Source organism: Pezoporus occidentalis, unplaced genomic scaffold, assembly GCF_034315485.1.
Source record: "Pezoporus occidentalis ecotype Australia unplaced genomic scaffold, CSIRO_AGI_Poc_V1 ctg54, whole genome shotgun sequence".
NCBI lineage: Eukaryota > Metazoa > Chordata > Aves > Psittaciformes > Psittacidae > Pezoporus > Pezoporus occidentalis.
In genome coordinates, this window is record NW_026915877.1 from 6,278,222 (window position 1) to 6,301,729 (window position 23,508).

General features: G+C 46.5%; 1 protein-coding gene across 2 annotated transcripts in view; it reads right to left on the minus strand.

The window, feature by feature from the left end:
* Positions 1-238: 238 nt before the first annotated feature.
* PAPSS2 (3'-phosphoadenosine 5'-phosphosulfate synthase 2) overlaps positions 239-23,508 on the minus strand; it is a 28,386-nt gene continuing 5,116 nt past the window's right edge. For both annotated transcript variants that reach the window (XM_062637899.1, XM_062637898.1), the window contains exons 2-12: positions 13,901-14,006; positions 11,492-11,727; positions 10,606-10,744; positions 10,225-10,343; positions 9,988-10,101; positions 9,438-9,549; positions 5,873-6,078; positions 4,122-4,257; positions 3,045-3,313; positions 2,122-2,351; positions 239-1,910 (exon numbers count right to left, since the gene is read on the minus strand). In XM_062637899.1, the coding sequence (XP_062493883.1) occupies positions 1,769-1,910; positions 2,122-2,351; positions 3,045-3,313; positions 4,122-4,257; positions 5,873-6,078; positions 9,438-9,549; positions 9,988-10,101; positions 10,225-10,343; positions 10,606-10,744; positions 11,492-11,727; positions 13,901-14,006 (1,809 nt within the window). In that variant the 3' untranslated portion in view covers positions 239-1,768. The remainder of the gene's footprint in view (positions 1,911-2,121; positions 2,352-3,044; positions 3,314-4,121; positions 4,258-5,872; positions 6,079-9,437; positions 9,550-9,987; positions 10,102-10,224; positions 10,344-10,605; positions 10,745-11,491; positions 11,728-13,900; positions 14,007-23,508) is intronic.

Here is a 23,508-nt window from a genome sequence, read left to right on the forward strand (position 1 = left end):
GAGAGCGCTATTTCCGTGTCACTTGAAACACATCTGACTGGTCCTGGGGCATCTACTAAGAAAAGACGAGTACAGAAAGTACCAATTCAGTTTGCTGCAGTGACCGACAAGTGCATGGCTGTCTTCCCCTCAGTAAAAACCTCACACCTCAGTATGGTGGCCGGGAAGGCAGCACGCTCCTTGCTGCCAGCACAGCAGGGCTGCAGGATCAGCCCTTTCCCTGGGGAAGCCAGCACAGGCAGGGGCAGGAGGTGGCTGAGGGGCTCCCAGCCATGTGAGGCAGTGTGCTCAAACCTCAGCCACCACAGAGACATGCACCAGTCCCAGCAGCATGTGCCTGCAGTGAGACACGAGCGGGGCCAGGTAAAGCTCCGGTGCTGAGTCACACTGCTCTGCCCAGTCAGAGTTCACTGCAAGTGCTGCGGGTCAGTAAAAAAGCCAACACAGCAGCAAAATCAGTGTCAGAGAGGGTGGGTTGAGAAAGGTTAGGGCTGCTGTAACTTTCCACCAGCCATAGCTGGGTGCAGCACCAGCCACTGGCTACCTCTCTGTGTGAGGGATGATGGCTCAGCACCAACACCCCTCACACAGCAGCACCCCATGCAGGTGGAGGTGGACGGCAAGGACTTCTCTCCATCCTCTGCCATCTCCCACCAGAGCCAGCATCCGCAGCACGCAGGTACTAAGTAAAATCAGGCCACCTGTACCCATGTGGGATTACGGGTACAGATGAAGGCAAGTGCTTGAGCCATCTCTCCACTCTTTTAACAGGTACAGCCTCTTGGACCCACCTCACACTGTGATTTTGCTGGTTTGCCTTTAATTTGCCTTTCAGATGGGAGAAGCACAGGCAAAGGAAAGGGGGGATGCAGTCCTGCTAGGTGTGAGGATACCCATGAAAACATGTAAAAACCATCCCCAGTTTTTGACTGCTGCCCTGAACTTTCTCAAAGATCTCCCGGTCTTTACGGTGCCTCCCAAGAACATCTTCCCGCATCCATGGGTCCCCTAGGCTGTGAGCACAGGGATTGCCATGGAAAGCTGAACTCAGAGCATCAGTAATGTTCAGCCCAGGTTTTGTTTTGACCAGAGAGTTCAAACAGGAGAAAGCAAAGAAGGACAGTGAACAGCTGTCTCAGCCACAAGGAACGAGTGGTGGTCAAGGCTGATTTTAAAAACTCCTTTTTAAAAAAGGGCATTAAAAAAACCCCACTGTTTGTTGGCAAAAATGGTCTATGGGACAACCTGGAGGACAGCGAATGGATCCAAGCACTGTGTGCCTGTTTCCCTCTTCCAGCCTGGCAGCAGCAGCTGCTCCTCACTTCAGTGGCTCCTTCCTCTTCAGGCAGAGCTGGCTGCGGGTAGAGAAAAGGCACTTCTTCATTTCTGCTCCACACAGGGGACAGGCGTGGTTTTCATCCTGGTGCTGAGGTCCCAGCTCTGCATCGGGGGCTGGTGCCTGGCTCTGGTGGCATTGGAACAATCCAGCTGGCCCACCCAGGGGCTGTGCTGGGCTTCCTGCAGCTGCACTCAGCTGGGAATGCAGGGCTCGCTGCCCTTCCCTTCCAGTTCCATGGGGATACTCCTGGCAGCTTCCAGGGGAGAAGGACGAGGCTCAAATTATTTCTGATTAGTAAAAACCACTCTGACCTAGGTAGAAAAATCCTACAGGCAGAGCATTGGAAATGCCAAGTAACTGATCTGTGTCATAGGGAATCAATCAATCATTGCTCACTCTTAATACAAGCATTTCTAGGGAGGAGGAGTGTTAATTCTGTTTTCCCAGTGACTGGTAGTACTCAGTTAGGACTTTCCAAGCTTTGGGGGCCATGAAGCCGTCTGGTGGGTTTTCACCTTCACGAGCAAGCTTCCTCATGCGTGTCCCCGAGATGAAGTCAAAATCGTTGTGCCTGCACAGAACAAAGGTGAGAAATCAGCACAGCGCAACTCTTCTGCCATGCAGGTGCATGGTTGGAAACCTCCTCGCACTGGTGAAGACCATCTGCGGCTTCATGCCTGGGTTTACTATCTGCTTTTGCCTTTCCCCTTGCAGCCAGACACGATCCCAAAGCACTCGCACTGTGCGGGCTGAAGCAGCAGTGACACTGCTGCCTGCTTTACCTTTTCGGGTCATAGAAATCCATGGCCCTTTTCACTTTATTGTAAGCAGCCACCCGGAAGGGGATGATCTCCACTGAGGTCAGGCCTGGTGCCATGCTGAGGACCTTCCCTCCTTGTGTGGGCTCGTAGAGGTCCTTCTTGGTCTCGGGGTGAGGCATGCCTGCAGGATCACGCCCCACAATATAGAAATTGGCCCCAGCAATCATGCGAGCTCGGCAGTGCCACTGCACCTGCAAAGGAGAGACACCAGCAGCACTGGATGAGGGCTGAGCAGCAACTGAGATGCCCATCCGGGGCTGCAAAAGAGATCCTAGTAATCGCCATGCAGGCAGGCAGGAGAGGTTCAGCAGCCTTGCTGCAGTTTCTCATAGTGATCAGGCCACCCAGACACACCTTCCACTGCTTAGACCTGATGCAACATCACAGTTCTCCTAAGGACGTATGCTCCGAGAGAAACACTGGGGATGGGAACTGGCCTTGTTACAGCTAATGGAGGCAGTGGTTTGCTTTTTGAACATGCAAAGACAGTGCTCACCATCCCTTGGGCCCCACACAGCCACACATCCCTCTCCTTCCTCCTTCAGGGAAGGTTCAGCACTTTTATCCCACTGATTTAGGGGCAGAAGGGAAACCACTGGGAGAACTCAAATGAATGTTACTGCCTGACAGAGAAGAAGGTTACAGCAGCAAAGTCTGTTTCTAGTCCCCTTCTCCCCAGCTCCCCACACAGCCTGTGAAAACATGGGAGCCCACAGAGTTGAGCTCTGCTGGTAAACAGCTGCTGCAGTAAGCTGCAGGTGAACCAGCTAATACCAACTCCTTTCCCTGTGACCTTCTTGGGGCTGCACAGGCAGGCGGGCAGCAGGTGCACTCATGGACAGGCTTTACACCTTGTCTCAGTCAGCAGCTGATGGCTACATTACCTCTGTGGGGCCCGCATAGAGCATGGGAGAAGGGAAGATGGCAACGATGGTTGACTTGGGGTCCAGGACTTGCTCCTCCAGCACTGCTGCATGCTGCTTCATCCGCCACTCCAGCGGGACATCGTCATCTTTGGTCCATCCCCCCAGGGGGTGCAGGAGAAGCACGGGGTTTTTGTATCCCTTCTCCAGAAGCTGGCGCCGCGTGTCCTGCATGAGCAGGGCATGCCCATTGTGAACAGGGTTGCGCAGCTGAAATGCAAAGACAGCATCTAAAAGGGAAAGATTCAGATGATCACAGGCTTGTGCTGATCATCAGACCCTGCGGCTTCATTTACACACGACACATCTCAACAGTCATAAGATACGTACATCATAAGCTGTATGTCCTATCTTCACATGTGTGAAGCCCTAAATACCTTAGATGATCGTTTCATGCATCTACGATGCCTCTTCATCACTCTGTGAAGTTTATTTTCATTGCATATCCTTCCTTTGGTGCCGATTTCAGTCCTATCAGCTCTCCTACAAATGTTCTTACATGCCACTGACACCTCCACTGAGGTCCCCGACTCCTCAAGTGGCTGGCCACCTCTCCAAGCTTAACGGCACCTTCAGGAAGGCTGACACTCTTTCCCCAGAGTGAGGGTAGATGTCTCATGCCTGCCAGCCTGCTGGGATAGATACCTGGTAGAAGACATCTAAGCTGTCCCCCAAGTGTGAATGCCAGGCACATCAGCACAGGTCTTTAAATGCCCAGGGTACAGAAAGAGAGGCTCTGACTTGCCAGGGAAGACACAATGCTCAATGCTTTCCAGTGCCATGCTCGGAAAGGCCCACTGAGGATGCAACTAATGGCAAACACTGCCCTTAACCAAGAAGACCCCACACCACTTTATGTGCCATATCCTGTGTCCCTCTTACTGCTCACCCCACCTGCATAGTTCCATTTTGGGAAATACAGAAGCAATTTGCAAGTACCGTGAGCTTGAGAGCAAGTAATGCCAGATCACACAGGTCTCCCAGTGCCAGGTAGGGCAGAGAAGGGCCATGTCACCAGTGGAAACCCAGGGCACTCACCAGCATTCATTTCCATGAACTTCTGCTTGAGAGCAAGTGGTGTCAGGCGGTACTGGTCCAGCCCATCATTCCATTTGATCTTCTCCAGCACAAGCAGGTCTCCACCAACCAGCCAGTCTCCACTTTCCATCACCATCTGTGAATTACACACACATGCATTATGGAGGGGACAGCAAAATACCTCCTTTTTCCATTCCCATTCTCCTTTGAAAACTGTTAGGCTTGACTCTGTTTGCAGGGTGATGTTTCCTTTCAGCACATTATAGGTGGGAAACATTCTTACAGTTATCATCACATGAATTGAATGTCATGATCAGCGTAACCCTGCAAATGAGGCATCAGCCACTGAGCCCTTAACACTATATTGGGTGCTGGCAGACTGAGGTCTACTAGTTACGGCACAAGACCCTCCTCCACCTCACTCTTTGCTTTTTCCTCCTGGGAATATGCAAGGTGAGCAACTGCTGCTGAATAATTAAAAGATGTATTTTAAGGTAGGAAAACAGAATTAACTCAGCTTTAGTCTTTTTAAGCAGACAGCTCAAGTCACTCAGCCTAACCTGGAGCTCTTCCTTTCTACAGGATGATGTTCTTTGTACTGCCAGAGAGTAAGTGGGAAGAGACAAGCTGTAAAAATATAACAACACCCTTGTTGGCTGCCTGCACGAAGCAGCCAAATCAAGGAGTAAAAAGTAGCTAAAAGAAGCATGAGTCAGCAGTCTGCAGCATTAGTACTGTGTGCGCTGGCAGCCCAGAAAGCCAACATTATCCTGGGCTGCAACAAAAGAAGCGTGATCAGCAGGTTAAGGGAGGGGATTCTACCCCTCTATCCGCTCTGGTGAGACACCCCCCCCCGCAGTGCTGTGTCCAGCTCTGGGGCCCCCAGCAAAGGAAGAACATGGACTTGTTGGAGTGAGTCCAGAGGACATGAAGATGCCCTGAGGGCTGGAACACCTCTGCTATGGAGGCAGGCTGGGAGAGCTGGGCTTGTTCAGCCTGGAGAAGAGAAGGCTCCAGGGAAACCTTTAGAGCAGCTTCCAGTGTCTGAAGTGGGGAGTACAAGAAAGCTGGAGAGGGGCTTCTTACAAGAACGTGTAGTGATAGGACAAGGGGGAACGGCTTTAAACTGACAGAGGGGAAATTTACATTAGACATTAGGAAGAAGCTCTTCCCTGTGAGGGTGGTGAGACATTGGCACAGGTTGCCCAGAGAAACTGTGGCTGCCCCATCCCTGGCAGTGTTCAAGGCCAGGTTGGACGGGGCTTTGAGCAACCTCATCTAGGTTGAGAGGTGAGAGCAACCCCGTGTCCCTGCCCGTGGCACAGGGGGTGGAACTGGATGAGCTTTAAGGTCCCTTCCAAACCAAACCAAACCATTCTGTGATTCTATGATTAGTGTTTGGCAGCATCACTGTGATTGTCACACCGCAAATGCAAGAAAATGTTGGAGCCTAAGTTGGCAGTCATACTAAAAATGTTTGAATGTAGGCACGCTGGTGAAGATGAGTGGATTAAAGGAGCAGCTCCTCAGCAGCATGCTCATTCTTCCTCTCACTTTGTGCTTGTTATCAGATTGCTCTTCTTGAACAGCAAGCCCAACGTCAACTCACAAGCCCAAAAATTCAATCCTGTCTGCTTGGGACACGGTGGTTCCCACTGAGGAGCTGGCCTTGGAAAGCAGACAGGACACCCACATCCCTCAGAACCTTAGAAACGGCCAGGTTTCCAAGAGCAGCGCAGGGACAAACCTACTTTGACATGCGGGTGCTTTGCACAGGTGGTGCCCCAGACACGGGCGCAGCGCTCCTCCTTCCTGTGCTCGAAGTACTCAGGGTTCTTCAGGACCGCCACCCTTCGCCCCAGGTAGCTTAGTGCCAGTGCCTCGCAGCCCTCCAGCCGCTCCTTGTCCTCCACAGAGATTGGCAGCACGATGGGGATGCTCAAGTTGACAATGCCGTCTGGCAAGAGACAGGGAGGATTTTCATGTACTCCAGCCTTGGGCATTGAATAAACAGAGGCTTTCAGAGGCACACAGTCTCCCTTTGGAGAGCAAAGTTTTCCAGGACCAGCTCAGAGATTCACCATTAGTCTTGCAAATGTATTCATTGCCCCACTTTTTTCTGCACTGCTAACAAATAATGATGTTAGTGGAATATGAAAACTCCTTATCTTTGGGCCAGAGATGTCTCAAAGATACCTGAAGCATTTAATTGTTTTCTGCACTATCTCAGTGGAAAGACTGGTTCTTCTCCAGCTAGTTTGTTGCAAAGTCTCTTCGCAAAATTTAAGTGTACTGGGAAAATGCAACCCTGGATATTACCTCCTCCACCACGAGAACAATCTCTATTAAGATGGCTCCAACTCAGTGTTCCCTAAGGCATCTCATTCCTTGCCCACCTCCTCTTGAACTGCCTCTTCCAACTGGAAAAACACTGTCATACTTCACTTTGTTTCTCTGTTGTATTATTTTCCTGGATATCTCTATACTATTATTCCTCCTCCTTTGTATCTCTGCAGAGACCATTTTTAATCTATTTTCTGTGTGTATACAGTGAGTCTACACTTGCATGTGTATTTTCCAATTTCACTGCTGTCCCTGACAAATTGAAGTCATGTTGGTTTTATCCCCACTCTCCCAGTTTCACAGTCCTCCACTAAGGTCCTCCCATTTCTTCTATGAGTATTAATAAAGGAGAATCAGTCTCTCCTGTGGATTTCCATTTACAAACAAGAACAAACAAATCATTGATTCAATTTGTTCTGATCTGACTGAAATCACTTTGGACCCTTGAGAGTCCTAATTTGAGAATTTTGTCTATGATGTAGATTTTTAAAATATCTTTATTAAAATGTTTGCGTTTACTTTTAATTCACACTTAGGTGTCATTTGTCTGCCAGGCAGCAATTTTCAAGCACCTTCATGAATAATCGCACCTATAGTTGCATGGGATCCAATCAATGTCAACTTCATACATTTAAATTATGTTACTCAGTGATTAGTCAATAAAGCCAGCATGGAAAAAGCTGTATTATGAAACCAACAAATGATGCTGTAGCTGAGACTCTCCATGCTCCATTTCCAAATGCAAGATGCAGAGTTTAAAACAATAAATCACTGCAGCAAAGGTAATTATAAAATTAATTAAAAGGACATGGGATGTGTCATGCCACTTCGTAACCAGCTGAATCACAAACAGGCTGTGGCAGTTTATAAGAGTCTTAATAGTTGTTCCTTTTTTAAAAAAAATCTCAGAAAATTACTTTATAGCAAAGAAATGTAAATTGAAGTCATTTCTGTACAACCTAAGAATAGTTATATACATACCAGCTACAGAGGGATTCCTTCCTGGGAGAATACAAACACAACACAATTAACACCCCCATGCACCAATTGCAGCAATCATTGCAAGAACCAAAGCACCTCTGGCAAGCAGCACCTAACCACAGGCAGGGTGCCTGCTGGTGTGGCTGCCATCCTCCATGGTGCTGCCCCAGCCTCTCCAGCGCTCACCTATCCAACACGGTTTGCACTGGCTGGGAGCGATGTACAACACCTATGCTTTTTTGCTGTCACCCAGTCCCAGCAGAGGCACCCATCACTGGTGTGGAGGAAAAAGTGCTGGACACTCTGTGGCACTCCTGCTGCCATACAATGCACAGATCCACCTTTCTTCCTGGTGGCCATCATGCCCCTACACAAAGCACCTCAATCCACCCAACTGTTGGTGGTCTCAAGGTGGAATTTACTGCTCAAAGTCTGAGCAAAAGGAGCATTAACTTGCACAAATCCACCAAAACTATCGCAGCCCTTTCAGGCACAGCTAGAGCTGCCAAAACCATCACCCGCACCCCAGGGCAAGAGGGCTGGAACAATGACTCTTGACAGACCAGCCTCAAATCTCTCTTTGGCAATGCTGCCGCACCCAAGCCTGAGCACCATGAGATGGAAACTCTCCACTGTTCCCTAAAGCTCATCCAAGCAAACCAGGAATGTTCTCCCTCCTGCCCAGATGTCACCCTGTGGGTCTGACCATGCAGATGTTGAGTTTAGAGACCTCTGCGGAGACAAGGTGGACTGGGGACTGATGCTACTACAAAGACCTTGCTCTGGAGTGTTCATCCCCCCAGCAAAAGCCAGTGTTCTGGGCTTTGTCTCTGACCCCACAGAGCCCTGCAAATCCTGAATGCATGCCCAAAGACCCCAGAGGACCTGAGCCCAGTGAAGCTGACAGGTTTGGAGCGGGCACCCCAAAACCAGTGCTGAGATGAGCCTCCGGTGCAAAGTACGGAGCTCTGGAGCAGCACAGTCATTACAGGGTGCCTCTGTACCTTGTCAGGCACAACAGGTAGCTCAAAGACCACAGACTAGGGTCTGATAACAAGGACATGTGCTTCTGAACACTGTTTGCACACTAGGTGGAAGGTAAAAGGCTATAACATGTGTGAAGGCAGAAGCCTGCATACAGACACTCTTCTGGTCCAAAGCAAGCAGTCCTGAGCTTTGCATATGCTGCATGGTGCCCAAATCCTAATATCAACAAGTTACTGCATGACTATGAGATCCTCTAGGAGGGCAAGACTCAAAGGGAGTCACTTGCCAAGATCTCAAATACCCAAGACCAGAGATCACTATCAGGTCTACAAAACCCAAAGTGAGTGCCCTGTGCATGTGAAGTCAAGCAACAGCATCCACAGCTGAGAAATGGGACAGAAATATCTACCACCCTGGTCTCAGCTGTAGACGATCACCGCCTGAGTACTTTCTGTCATTTCCAGGCATGAAGCACCTCAAACATGTTGCTAATGAATAGATAAATCTGATTTCTTCCAAGTCACAGTAATGAATAATCACAAAAATAGGGGAAAAAAGTGAAATCAGGCTCTGCTCCTGTTTCCAAGGAACAGCCGCCTTGTCCTCCTACCTCAGATTCAGCCTGGCAGCCTCCCTGCTTACTTGGCTTTGGCTTTGCATCTTTATTTACCCTAGTACAACCAAGCATGAAAAGAGCTACACAATGGCTTCCGAAATGTTTGACTGGCACCATGCAAGATGTCAAAGCTGTGTGCCTGAGCACCAGGCCTAGCGCAGTGAAAGCTGTCACATTCCGTGACCTTTGGTGTGTTTTGGAGCACAGCTTACTGGCCCCCACAGTCATTTACAGGCCTTCACATTTAACACGAGAGAGTAAAGAAGGAGAAAAACACTGCTGAGCATTAAGCTTTTCTATGTGGCTGCCTGCTGAGACACCACCGGGTAAGCATCCCGTCGCGCAGCTGCTTGCTGGCCAGAGTTAATGCAAAGCGTGGGGGTTCGTACCATTCAGCAGGGTGCCAAAATGGATCACTTGCAAGTACTCTGCCTCGCGCATGAAGCCGGTCAGCGGAGTGGCCCAGCCTTCGCTCAGCACCTGCACCCACTGCAGATCCAGCTGCAAAACAAACCCAAATGGTACTCTGTCACCAGGGCACACTGAGAGGTTGCTTGTCCTTCTCTTCTGCTTCTTCAGTGCTCTCATTTGTTTCGCTTCAAATAGAGGACATTCATAAAGGGGGAGAAAGCTGTGAGGGGGTTAGACTGGGGTTGTTTTTCAAGCCAGACTCACACACTTTCATAGCACAATTGCCTGCAGGTCTGTAGTAACACAACAAAGGGGTCTGACACCCCTGGCTTGCTACAGCACAGGGTGGAGACACAGCAGAAAATGGCTGAGGATTAGGACCACACTTCAGCTCACCATAAACCTCAGCCACAAAAGGACATATCAGAGGAACAGAGCCCCTTCTAGCAACATCCCCATCAAAGCTTCTACCCTTCAAACAGCTAAATAATGACTGAATCACAGCACATTATCCATGCATGATGATACCTTAGTGATCTCTACAGATGGTAGCATCTCTGCTTCAGCTTGTACAGTACTGAGTTTATTTTCAGGCACAAAGAGCTCAAGAATGTCCTTAACTGAGCTGTGGGGCACAATGTTCTGAAAGAGAGAGACAGACAGCCATTGTAAGCAACATGCTGGCTTTCAAGTGCGCACCAAAAAGTCTGTATCCGAAAGCAGCTTTACAAAGCTGCTAGCGGCGGTGGCATAAAAATGACCTACTTGTATTTGGAGGAGCTCCACAACCTGCTGAATACATTCAGACACTGACGCAACGTTCGTTTTCAGCACTAGTTCAGGAGACTCAGGCTTCTCATACTCTGAGTCAATTCCCGTGAATCCTATGGACAATTAAACCCAAACTAAATTTATTTAATATAATACTCTGTGCCCTATAGCCAACAACACTGTACAAACAATCATGAGTATGCAACTGTGCTGGGTACTGCGAGTGACACTTGTGACAGAAAGATTAGGGAAACAGGATACTCTCACCCACTGCAAAGGGCCTTTAGTAACCCACCTCTATGTGCAGAGCTGCAGTGACAAGATATTCAACGCTTTGGAAAGCAAAAGGCAAAATAAAAGCCCACTCTTCCATACCTTTGATCTCTCCAGCTCTTGCCTTTTTGTACAGACCCTTCACATCTCTGCTTTCACAAATACTTAGAGGAGCATCTACAAAGATTTCAAAGAAAGGAAGTCCAGCTGCTTCATGAATTTTCCGTGCATTTTTACGATCCTGTTAGAAGAAAGAAGGGAAAATTGTATGTGCCTGAATTGCAGCAAGCATCTTCCTACCATACGACGTGCCCTGGAATTCAACACATATAGATACATCTCTGATACAGATTTAATAAATTAACACTAATTCTAATGAGGATTTTTCATCTCCCTTCCCCCTTTTTCTTCAAAGATACTTAAGAAAAAAAGAGTTCTACAACTTTCATCTGTTTTCAGTGTTTTCCATCTGAAAGATCAAGAAGCTCCCTTCATTAAGGAGATCAGCAGAACTTTAGAATGTGAATAGTTATCTGTCCTGTATCGAACAAAAAGGAACTGCTTGCATCAGCCTGATAACAGCAGCTACTTGGTATTCTCAGGAAGCATAAAAACGCAATCAGTAGTTCTTCAAACAGAGCAGTGATAGATCTATGACAGACTACTGCTTCTATGCTTCTTTTCTGCCTCCTAATGAGTAAACAGAAGGAGCCTCTATAGGGAGATTTTAAACTTCTCTCAGCTTTTAATTGATTTTTAATCAGCTTTTAATTGATTTGTAACACTGAATATACTCAAAAAAGTCATGTCAAACTGACCTCCAGAAATTTGTACTGCTTGCATGTCGCTCTGTTATTGGTGTATTTTAGTTAAAAGGAGCATCTGACAGCATACGTAAGAAGTCCTCTATGTAACTTTCTCTTCCCTAAGAACAATCATGAGATCTAGGTTGCCCAGAAAAGAGCAGAATATGATGCAGTGAGATTACCTTTGCAAATGGAGAAATGAAACTAGTTATGCAGACAAGCCCAGCGTCAGCAAACAGCCTGGCCACCTCTGCAATGCGGCGGATGTTCTCCTCACGGTCCCCAGGTGAGAAACCCAGGTTTTTATTCAAGCCATGCCGAACATTATCACCATCCAGGGAATAGCAAGGGATGCCATGTGAGACCAAGTACTCTTCCAGAGCAAAGCCAATGGTTGTCTTGCCAGCTCCAGAAAGGCCTGTTGAAGACAGAAAAGTGAGGGTCAGGTTTGAGGTCAAAAGAGCAAAAATGACAGTGTATTGCAATACCTCCTAGGACACTGGCAACAAAACTCCTTCTGTCTTACATTGCTTTAGGAAGGAATGACATGGCGAAGTTGGAGACACATTTTAGCACACAGTTACCACCAGAGAGTTCTGGTCAACCTTTCTTATTGAAGGGGTGGCATTAATGTCATAAGAAAAGCTGCTACATCCCAAAATCTGGAGGGCTTCACTCCAGTAGTCTTACAAAAATACCTCTTGCCATGGTGGGACAAATAAGTATCAGTAAAAAGGGGAAGCTTGAATGGATGCTGTTGCCTGAAAGTCTCTCAGCATCTTTCTCCTCCTGTTTTCCCTATGAACAGCCAAATGTTCTCCCAGATTGAACCCAAGGAGAGGCTCTTCCTGCAAACAGTGGGACAGGCTCCAGCAGCAATTGCCGGTCTGTATCCACAGACACCACAAAGCAGCACCCACAGATCTGTGTGAGCACAGAGCAGGATGGCTGGGCAGACAAGCAGCGCATCTTCAGCTGTCTGCGCCTCCTGGATTCATCAACCAGAAAGACAACAATGCAAAAGGAGGTGGCTTCTTCCCATCCCAGCTCCATTCACTTGAAGAAAAAACACTTGCTACTGGCTGTGTCAGAAAGCAGCAAGTGCACCTGGAGCATGAACCTCCTCCTTTCCCTTGGGTGTTGAAAAAAATTCTTGAGATGGAAGAGGACCTTGACTTAGGAGAGATTACAACTCCAAACACCACACTTGTCTCAGGAAATAGCTTCAGGAGAATCTCCTATGGAGACAGCATCATCTGCTCACCTGTTTCTATACCCTTTGCGTGACACCTACTAGTGTGGAGACAAGACCCTGGGTGAGGTGGACTTTTGGTCTGATGCAGAACAGCTGTGTTTGTGCTGGAGAGGAAACCTGGCTGGGAAGAGATGAACCCTGCTGGCTGTGCCTTTGTTTTTTTGTAGTACAATAGACTAACTGATAGCTGTCCTGAGCTGGCAACGTAGGGCATTCAAGTGCCCTTCCATTTAATCCACATAATCCATGTAGTAAAATGTCTTTCTATATAGTCTCTTAAAATTAAATTGATAGAAAGTTAGGAGACCACTGTCTATTGCAAAGAATAATCATTAGCCAGAGAAACACAAACCTACCTTTCAGACACAAGATTTCTGAGTGATAATTAAAAAAAGAAGGAAATTGCCCTGGATAGGTTTTTTGGCTTCAGAAATTATATTAAAGCAGATTAGGTGTTGATCATCTTTTCAAAATTGAAAAGGAGAACAAAACAGAAATGTGTTTTAATCCAACATCTAGCACATAAGATGATATAAAGGCAAACCAGAATGGCTTTACAAACCCTTCCAAATACATCTTTCAACATCTGGCAGTCAAAGAAAATACCAATATTTAACAAGCAAAGAAATAACTGGACAACCTGCAGAAGATAGAGTTGTGTATATATTAGTGGAGCAAAAGAAATGCAATTGCCATTTCTAGCAGGCCCTAATCCTCAAACAATGTGTTTATCTTTCAAAGCAGAAGAGAAGGGCAACACACCTGAAGGCATATGAAATGAGAAATAACATAAGAAACCTGCACCGGCTGTGCAAGTAATTGCTTCCAGTGCAACTCATTGTCCAGAGAATAAATTCGTGGGAGTATTTATTCTTCAGACAAGACAACCAACTTGCTGTGCTGCTCACGAGGTCACTTTAAACACAGTAAACCTAGGTGTCCCAATAAACTTCCCACCGACCCAGAATGAAACCATCTGCATGCTCTCTTGGACAACCCTGGGCATGCCTCATTGGATCTGAGCCAAGGCTTTCTAAGCCACACGCTTAGGAACAACAAGTGTGACCCTAAAGGTCTTCTGACATGTTCAAAGGAGGCTGATAACAGCTGTGAAATTCATAAAAACATTAGTTATGGGCAGAAGCTGCCAGAGAGAATATCTTGCTGTGCCAGCACTGTGTGTCGGTGTTTCCCTCATGTAAACGTTTTGCAATTCCCAGTTCACACGGAGCTCTGATGTTTCCTGCAGATCTCAAATCCCCACCTCTGAGCCATACTCACTTATGCAAGTGGGTTTCACACATGAAGCCATGCTTTTGTGCGCAGACAAAAATACCTGTTAGCCAAACCGTGCAGCCTCGAAATCCACCCCTGGTACCGACGACCTGACCTCTCTTACTCCTGCTGACATGATGGGCTTGGTAAACCACATTGGTTGATCCCTGATGAAAACAAAGCAAAACAAACCAATTTTGTTACCTTGTTGTTCTCTGTACCAAAGAAAATTTCATTTGGGACTAACATAAGGGAGAGAAATGCAAATCTACTAAAAATCTGCATGAGCCATTCCAGTAAGCCTCAGCAAATTGTCAGTTTGCTGTAAGTTGGATTTCTGTCTGAACAGCGCAGACTTGTTGTTTGAAGACAGTATTTCCCTCTGCTCAGAGTGCTCTGGTAGCAGTACCTTCACGTCTGCCACTGCCGGCAGTGGCAGAAGGTGATTTGCTTGGTTGCAGGAGCGCTGCCAGGTGACTGATACACCCGCAGGCAAGGCATGGGAGAACAGAGAGTGTGCAGAGGTACAGGCAGCACACTCCCTGCCTCTTCGGCATTTTAAAATACAGGCAGACTCGCCTATTATTTTAATTACGTTTGCAAAACAAAAGCAACTTCGTAGCTGCTGATGTACTTGGTGTGTTCAACATGACACGGCTGCTAATAAATGCAGCTGGGGCACGAAACGGCAACACAGCAGGGCTGAGCTGAGCAAAACCAGGACCCAGATGGAAACACGGTGGGATAGGCAGACGAAACAATACCTAACACATATGTGTGCGCTTCCAAGGGCAAACAAGAGATCAGCACAGTGCTGAGCCAAAGGCCTGAATTTTGGTGCTTCCTAATGTTGACCTGCTGTGGGCAGAGCAGCCTCAGCTTCTTTACTGGGATGCAATCTAAACCAGGCTCTTTGTGTCCTGCAGTGCTAGCAACAGTACTTAGACAATGATTTTTTGCACATATAATATCTACAAGATCTTATTAATAGTGAGAACTTCCAACTGAGGCATCCAAAGGAAAATTCTCAGGAAGGAACAAGGATATAAATATTTTCTCCACAGCCAGATTCTGCACAACCACAGGTTTATCCTCAGTTTCATACCATCAGTTCAAGAGCAGGTCTGGCCTTTCCCATGGTTCACATCTTGCTATATAAATATTTCCACATCTGAGGTCATAGCAGAGAAGTGATCATCTTTCATTTGTCCAAGCATAAAATTTTTACAAGAAAAAGAAAAAAAAAGAAAAAAGGAATGGGAGAAAAATAAAGTTCAAGTTCCCTTTTAAACATGTTAGCAGAACAGCCTGATTGGGTTTTTTTTTCCCTCTGCTTGCTGTGTCATTAACACTTCAGCATGATTTTCAGGACTTTAGTCTCAATACCCTCCAGCAACGCATCTTCTCATTCCAGGGACTCTCGCTTCCCATTTTCATTGCCACATCAACCAGAGCGTGTGTGTCCCTGACATCACTTCCCCCATCTGCAGTTGTTTCAAAGGATAAAATCAATTATTTGGGGGTTGGAGTGTAGTGGATGGACAAGATGCTATCTGAAACACAGAGCCTGGGTACCGCAGCAAAACAAAACCAAAGAAACAAAACCTCTCTAGATCTGACCCTGGAAAAGTGAGTGAGCTCAATGCATCCTGGTGAGTCAGAAAATAAAAGATCTGGTTTCTGTGTTTCTTGCCATTTTGTCTGGGGTTCCTTGCAGAGGGGTCTCAAAAGTCTGTTTGAACGTTTTGAGCCTGCAAAGGTGAGCCAGCACCACAGCGGTTTAATTTCCACCCGTCCCCAGGGGCTCCGACTTGGGCACAGACTAAATGAGCATACGCTGAAGATCCAGCTAACAAAAATAACTCTTTCTCCCAGGATGCACAGGTGTGCTCCTGCTGTGTTTACTCCTGGTTGAGCTCTAGCACTGCTCTGAAATTATGCATCACCTAGCCAAGGACCCTCAGCACAGCACACACGCCCAAACGCACCTTCCCAACAGCCTGCCACCACTCAGCCCTGCAGCAAAACCTCCCCTGCTGCAGCCTAACACCTGCCCCGTGACCACACACTCCTCAACTGCAGCACTCCAGAAACCACAAAGCATCTATTTTGCAATTTGTTTGCAAACCACAACAGATGAGACTGATATTTCTGGATGGAGAAATGAATGTGCATGCTTCGAATCTGTCACAGCCTCTGCATCAGTAGGAACTCCAGCTACACACCTGCCCTTGCAGAATGTTGATCTGCTGGATCCGTCCTGCAGGAGATGAATTACGATAACATCCGTGCCTTGGGAAGATGCAGGAACTAACACATTCCTACATGGCTGATGTAACGAGATTGTTACAAGTACACATTGCTGTGCCATAAATCTTCCCAGTGCATGCATCTCAGAGCTTTTCTTTTGCATGCTGGCATCTTTTGGAGCTTGGGAAAACATCACTGAGGGCATTTTTGCAATTTGGCAATGCTGGCAACGCTGTCAAACCTCTTTGATCTGCTACCAAATCCCTCTGATTTTTCTGCTGTGTCAATAATCTTGCTGGTAAACTCTTCCTCACCCTGAGCAGCCGCCTGCCACACACCAACTCAAATTCTCGGCGTCAGCTACACCAAAGATAAAGCAAGAGAGAGAAACACAAGCAAGCAGCAGATGTCTGGGATGGCAGCTTGCTTGGCTGGAAACACCAACTTCCTACCCAGTCATCCCCCAGCTGGGACATGGCTTGGGAAGCCAGAACCATAGCATGATCAGAACAGAGTGAAGGCACCACACAAAATAAGCATCAATGGCCTGAGAGCAAACCCTGGAGAGATTTCATCTGAACAAGCATACACTGCAAGACAGCTGGGAGGCAGAGATAACTGGTGGACAGGGTTTAATCAGATCCGGGGCTCTCCTATTGATTTTATTCCCACAGTTTAACCTCATCATTGTAACCCAAACATATTTAAAAGAGATAATCCAATTCTCAACACAACACACTCACTCCTGGATATCGGGCCCCTGGCAGGGAAAATTTAGGGACACTGGAAAGCATTTCTTGCAATAGTCTAGATCAAAGATGTGATGTTTGGGGGAGGAATTTCTTACCTAAAATTCAGCCCCAAGCAAGGCTCTAAGAAGCCAAGAAATGACCCGGCAGTGTCTCCAAAGAAGAGCCATGGAACCTCTGCAGCCAGATGGTTAAGGGCACTGGTACACCCTCTCCTTTCCTTGGAAATTTACTGTTTGGCCACATGTGCATGACCTCAGCACTCAGCCCACCCTGCCTTACCTCATCCAGGCAATGAGACAAAAAATAAAGACATGGCTCCAAACCTTCTACCACGGAGAGAGCAGACCAAGAAGCCAAATCCTAACTCTGCTTTTGGCCCTCCCTTCTCGTGAACCTTTCCAGGAGCCTGACAAACTGGGAGACACCAAGACCTCAGATGTCTTTAAGATCAGGCTTGAGTGAGCTATTTCCAAATGCCTCCTGGCCTGGCTTCCTAAACAAAAAGTTTTTCCCCACTGGTGGTAGACGATGCTCCTCTGCTTTGTGAAAGCAGGTTGCAGGAAGAGGCAGGAGGCTTTTTCTTGATGCTCCTCCCAGATAAAGAGATGGACCCCTGAGACAAGAGTACACCACAACATAGACCTGTTGGAAATGAGGAAACATCAGTGTCCTCTGCTCTGAGGGCTACCACTGCTCAGTTCATGGTGTCTGAGAAAGTAACCTCAGGTTTTTGTTAAGTATTTGGCCCTGAAAGGGAGCAACTGTGTTTGCCCGCATAAATAGAAGGTTGCATGTGACTACCCACACAAGAGGTGTTGCCAGGGAGCATCTTTTCCTCTCATCTGATAGCTAAATGCCTGGTGGACTGTTCCCAACCATTGCTGACATTTGTTAGGAGCAGAACCACTGCATGATTAATAGAAAGCACACTAGAAGAATATTTAGGCTTGTCCCAACAAATTACATGCATGATTTGCCACCTTCCACTTGAAATTTAAGTATGTATAAACTCTGGTTCTTATGACACAAGGCAGCACCTCCTCCTTACCCCACCTACCCATTTCTTTAGTCAGCATCTCCATGGCTCCATAACAAATGGGGTCAGGGCAAGAAACAAGTGCAAGTGCCACATGCTATGCTGAGGGGTGGAAACAAAGAAGAAGAGCCAGAAGCTGCACGGGACATTCAAAAGATCCCCAAACTGCATACAGCCCCCTCAGGCCAGCTCTTGCTCAGCCATCCGTAGAAGGCAGAGCTCTCCAATGTTGCAGGAGGAAAGATTTGTCATTAATAAGCAGTGCTGGTCATCACAAAGACTGATGAGGTCTAAAACAATGTCCTTATTGCGCCCTTACTTTCCCTCCGCTGCTGAGGTAGTACCTCTGCCTGCTGTAGCTGGCACAGGCAGGGTGTGAAGCTGTCCAAGTGCACAGCTCGTGGCAGGCTGCAGCAGCATCCCATTCCAGAGAGGAACTCCCTCCTGAAAACACAGCACGGATCAGCCCAAGAATGAAGCCAGTGGAGAAACACTCTTGCAGTGCGGTGCTATGAAGCACATGTTAGTCACACGTCTGGCTCACTTAACAGGAGGGCCATCTTCATAGGAACATGATTAGAAACCAACTGACAGCTGGCAGGACTCTCAGCCCTGGGAAAACCCAGACACAATGGTGAGGGTAGGGTCAGGACTCCCCCAGCTGCATTTTTATTCATAGAACTATCTCATGTAATCAGGAATACAATCCCTTTTTTTTCTAGACAAGCACCTAGCCCTATTTTGGTACTGCAGCCTGGACATCTCTCCAGGAGAGGGGAAAAAAAGGCTTTCAAAATGTTATCAATGTTTTCAGCTAATAATATTTGCAAATGGTAAAACAAGCTTTTAAAATTATGAAATGATCAAGAAGATTTCAAGTTTGAAGTCAAACACTTGCCTCTGGAGGTTGATCTAACTTACTGCTTAAAATCCCCTCCCAAATCCTGCCATCTTACCAAAAAAAAAAAAAAAGAAACCAAAAAACCCTAACTTTTGTCCTAATAATTGAATTTGATGCATAAAAATTAAGTTCACGAGGCTTTTCCTTAAATAACAATTTTCTTTTACCAGGGCAAGTCCATTGACTGCTCTTGCAAATGGGCAAGCTGACCTAAAGAAGACAAAGTAACCATCACTGATAAGGGGAAAAACCTTCTGTGAAAGGATTTTCTGTGCTGCAGAAAAGCAAAACTATTATACTCAGAAGAAAAGGAGGAAGAAAGGAAAGAGGGGGCTTTTGCCTGTGGAACCAAAGATTTGACTATGATCACACTGAAAAATGATGGAGAAACCTCAGACTCTCTGAAGTCCCAATTTAGCTCTCTTAACCCTAAACCTATAGACTTGTGTTTGATTCATTGAATGGACTAAGGCAGTAAATACTTCAAAATCAGCTTAATTCTTTCCCAGGGGAAATCCTCATCAAGATGGTGTTCCCCTGGAAATTTTGCCCATTTCACTACCAGGAATTCTACCATTGTGGTGCAGAGCTTGGCTGGCAGGTCCAGAGGGGAAGTGGGACTTCTCAAGCACCTGATGATGCATTACTGGCAAAACAAAAGCAACCAACCCAAACCCACAACTAAACTAGGACTATGTTCCAGTCATCTTGTAAATCAGACTGAGTTTTAGGCTGTGTGACTTCACATCAGCAAGTTGGGTGTTAAAATCTGCCTTTCTGAAGGCACCCAGATCAGGCATTTCTTTATCTCTGAATTAGATGATGTCAGTACTCTAATTTCCTTGACACGCGAAAGCTAGTAAGTCATCCTGCACTCCTACATTTTTGGGATGAATTTGCAAGGCCAGTACAGATGTTCTAAAGACAATCTTCCTATCTTCATTCCAGAAATCACAAGGGACACCCACATGGGCAACAAATATTTGACAAACAAAGCCTCTCGCCAGCTGCTAACAAAAATAACAATTTAAACAATAAATCCTTCCGTGATTGCCCTATTTTTAATATTCGTGCAGCTCTGCTAAATTACTTCCTCTAAATGAACCCATTTAAGCCGTTCAGCTCGAGTTCATTTTGCAAACAATGGGTTTGACACTGCAAAAGGAGAACTGCTTTGCTTTGATGTATGGCATTTGTTTCAAGGCTGCTCTGGATCATGCCAAGACTGCTGGACCACACTCAATGCAAAACTGGTTATCTTGCCAAAGGAGGGAACATAAACTATGTTCTTACTGCAGTACAGATAAGTTTTGGGATTAAACACCCACAGAAAGTGATCAAGAACGTCTAACCTCAGAGAATACCAAAAAGAAGGGAAATACATGACCAGAAGATAGGTGACCAGTTAAAAAACACAGAGATGGTGTAGCTCCATGACCTCCACTGGCAAATCCAGTGCCCAGTGGTGCACAGAGCTGTGACCAACAGCCAGCTGAGCTGCTATGCACAGTGCAAGGGCATCTGCATGAGAAATGCTGTACCAAAACAGAGCAGCACACCACCATTCCCATACCAGCAAGAACTACCAAGTACACATGACCATGCTTCTTTATCTTCTTTTGGAGCAAACTATCAGGTTACAGAAATGGTAAACTGAGAATGACTCCCTCAGATTCAGGGACAAGAGGGACGGAGGACAAGGGTACATATTGTGACTACACATTAACTTCAGTATAAGAAAATACCAATCAGGTAGGAATTGTATCTACATGTAATTTTACTTTTTTTTTCCCTGAATATGAGATTTAGGAATTTAATTAATGGGTTGTGGTTCCCTATGGTAAATAAACCAGTGTAAATGTCCCACCTCTTACCATGCCAAGGGAGGCACCCTATCCCTTAAACCAGAACAGAGAGACAGACAGGACTAATACACCAAATACCACGGAAGTTAAAACTTGACGTGCAGTGTAGAGATTGTCAGCTGAACTAAATTTTGTTCAGTTGTAAGATGCAATCAAAACCACAAGCCCTGCTGTTCAGAGATGCCACAGGGGACTGGCTTACTCAGAGGGTCCTCCAGTGGGCGCTAGGAGCCAACACGTCAGCGCAATATCCCGTTTCATCAAAACCATTCCCTTTGATCGCTCCACAAATCAGTTCAACAAACCAGGACCACTGTTAACCTTCCTTTAAAAAAGCTGAACTAGCACTGCTTTAACACATAACACAGTGAGTCACATTCAAGCGTTTTGTGTCCCCATTAACTCAGTTTGCAACAGGCTTTCAAACTTGGAAGCCAACATCTAACCATCTAACCATAGCAGGTGGGACTCCAGCTCCATCTTCTGCTAAGTGTGAAAGCAGGATTTCCTCCAAGCTAGCACAGATTGACCTGAGCCCATGTTGTCTCTACAACAATAAGGGGACAAGATACCTGTTTTTAACATCCTCATCATATCCCTCTCAGGAAAGAAATCCTGTATCTGCTGAAAAGCTCTAGTGGGAACCACAAAGGATCTGCATTTCAAGCAGCTTAATCAGGTTTTAAAATACATATTTCTGTAAAAGAACTAATCCTCTTGCATCACATCCCCACAGGACACGGTGGCAGCCTGCTGAAAGAATAAAGCTGGACACTAGCTCAGGCTGGTGGGGGCTTAGCGTCACAGCCACATGGTGCCTCTCCCTGCCCCATAAAGCATCCAGGATGGACATGCAGTCTTGAACCTGGTATCCTGAACCACATGCATTTGACTTTGCAATGGTCAATGGCTGCTAGCAAGCGACACAAGATCTCTCTCCACCTCAGTGATCCTTTTGAGGTTTGCAAAGTGCAAAAGCAGCAGTAGGAAGGACTGTGGGAAAGCTCAGCCAGAAACACCACGCAGGACATGGTTAAACAGGGGAACTTCGCTGAGCAGGCCAAAAGTTCACTTGGCTGAAAAATATCATAAACATGAATTCATGGAAGGAGAGTTCATCAAGGACTATCAGGAAGAAAGGCAGGGCCTCTGGTATCTTGAGTTGTAAATCAGTAGGAGTTCGGACAATGCACTGTAGTGTCCCAGCCATAAACTCTTCCCTGGCCCCCACTCTTGACTGCTGCTGAAGACTGCAGACAGGGCCAAGCAAACTCAGTCTCCTTGGTCTTTCTCTTGGCTGAAGGCAGAGTTGCTTTCACAGTCATATGATTAAGCATGCCATCCAATGCAACAAGCTGCATGAGACAAGCCCAGTTGAGGATTCAAGGTCAGAGACACAAGGATGATCCACAGACACCATCATGCCCTGAGGGTGGCACCATCCCCAATTTTACAGGCACAGAATAGCACAAAGTAAAGCAAACAGCAGATCAAGACTTGAGCTCCCACAATACTTAAGCCCTATAAAAATGACATGCTTGAAAAGCAGCTCCCCTAGACTTCAGGCTGCACCTCCAAGAGCTCAATGCTCCTCATATCCATCCTCATGGTCTCAGACCAGCTTTGCAAAGGTGGGGGCAGATGCAATGAGTTGCGCCGGCCATGGCTGAGGTGACTTGTTCAGCATCATGCTCAAGGGCCAGGGCAGAGGCAAGCACACAATGGAGTCTCCTGCAGCAGCAGAAACCTCCTCTAAAATGAGGGAGTTTTCCCTCTTCCACACCCACTGGCAACAAACAACGGATCTCCCCAATCAGAAGGGCTGGGCAGGCCTGAAAAATGACCTCCCACTGACACACTTTTTTGCACTACAATGGAAAGCTGAAAACATTTTGATACTGAAGAAAACATTTTGTTCTGCCAGAGGCTGTGAAGACCTCAAGGTTAGAAAGTCCTGGAAATGCAGGTACAAATGCTTGTTTTCCAAAGAATCATGAGAAAAGCCCATCTCAACAAACCCTGAAAAGCTGCATCTACAGGGAAGCCACGTTCAAAAAGAGAAAAAAAAAAAAAGCCAACTGGCTCCCTTCTCAAGCTCTGCTCTCCAAACAGGCCAACACATTTTGGCACCCACTCAGTAGATAAAGCTTTCGACACATATAGTTGTAACTGAGCCAAGCTATAAGTAAACGAAAAAGGACTGCTCTGAGAGTGACAGGAGGCAGTGCTCACAGCAAGCTGATTTTGTCTTACGGGCAAAATCCTAACTTCCAGTGTGCCATTTTGTGACGCACATCCATGCCAAATGCCTTGACCAAGCTTTGTTGCATCTCTCCTTCTGTTAATGATACACTCCAAGTCAATTTTCACTTAGAAATTATTAAGCTGCCAGACCATTAAGGAACTATTTCGCACTTCCTACAGCTCTGATTCAGAGTTAAATCAGAGATAACCATTAGTCACCCTGCTCACAATAATAGTAAATTAATAAACAGCAACCTGAATTACATGGCATTTCTCTTAATGGACTTTAAAGATACTGAAGTGTACAAGCACTGTGATCAAAGTACAAGTTCAAGACAGGGCATACTTTTAGGACCATTAATACAGGCCCTGCACACCACTTGCCTTTTGTGGGCATGTAAAACTGCAAGTTTATCTAAAACACCTGGTTTCAGATAGGCAAGGTCCTTTCATTTTTAAAGGCTATTCAAATACACCCTCCAGGATCAACATCAGAGCAATAAAAAAAACAAATGCAAGTATGCCACTGCTTATCTTGAAAACTCTCCAGAAAAACAAAATCCCTGTGGCCTCAATCTAAGTTTCAGCTGCAGTGCACATGTCTGGGTAGCATTGGGTCTT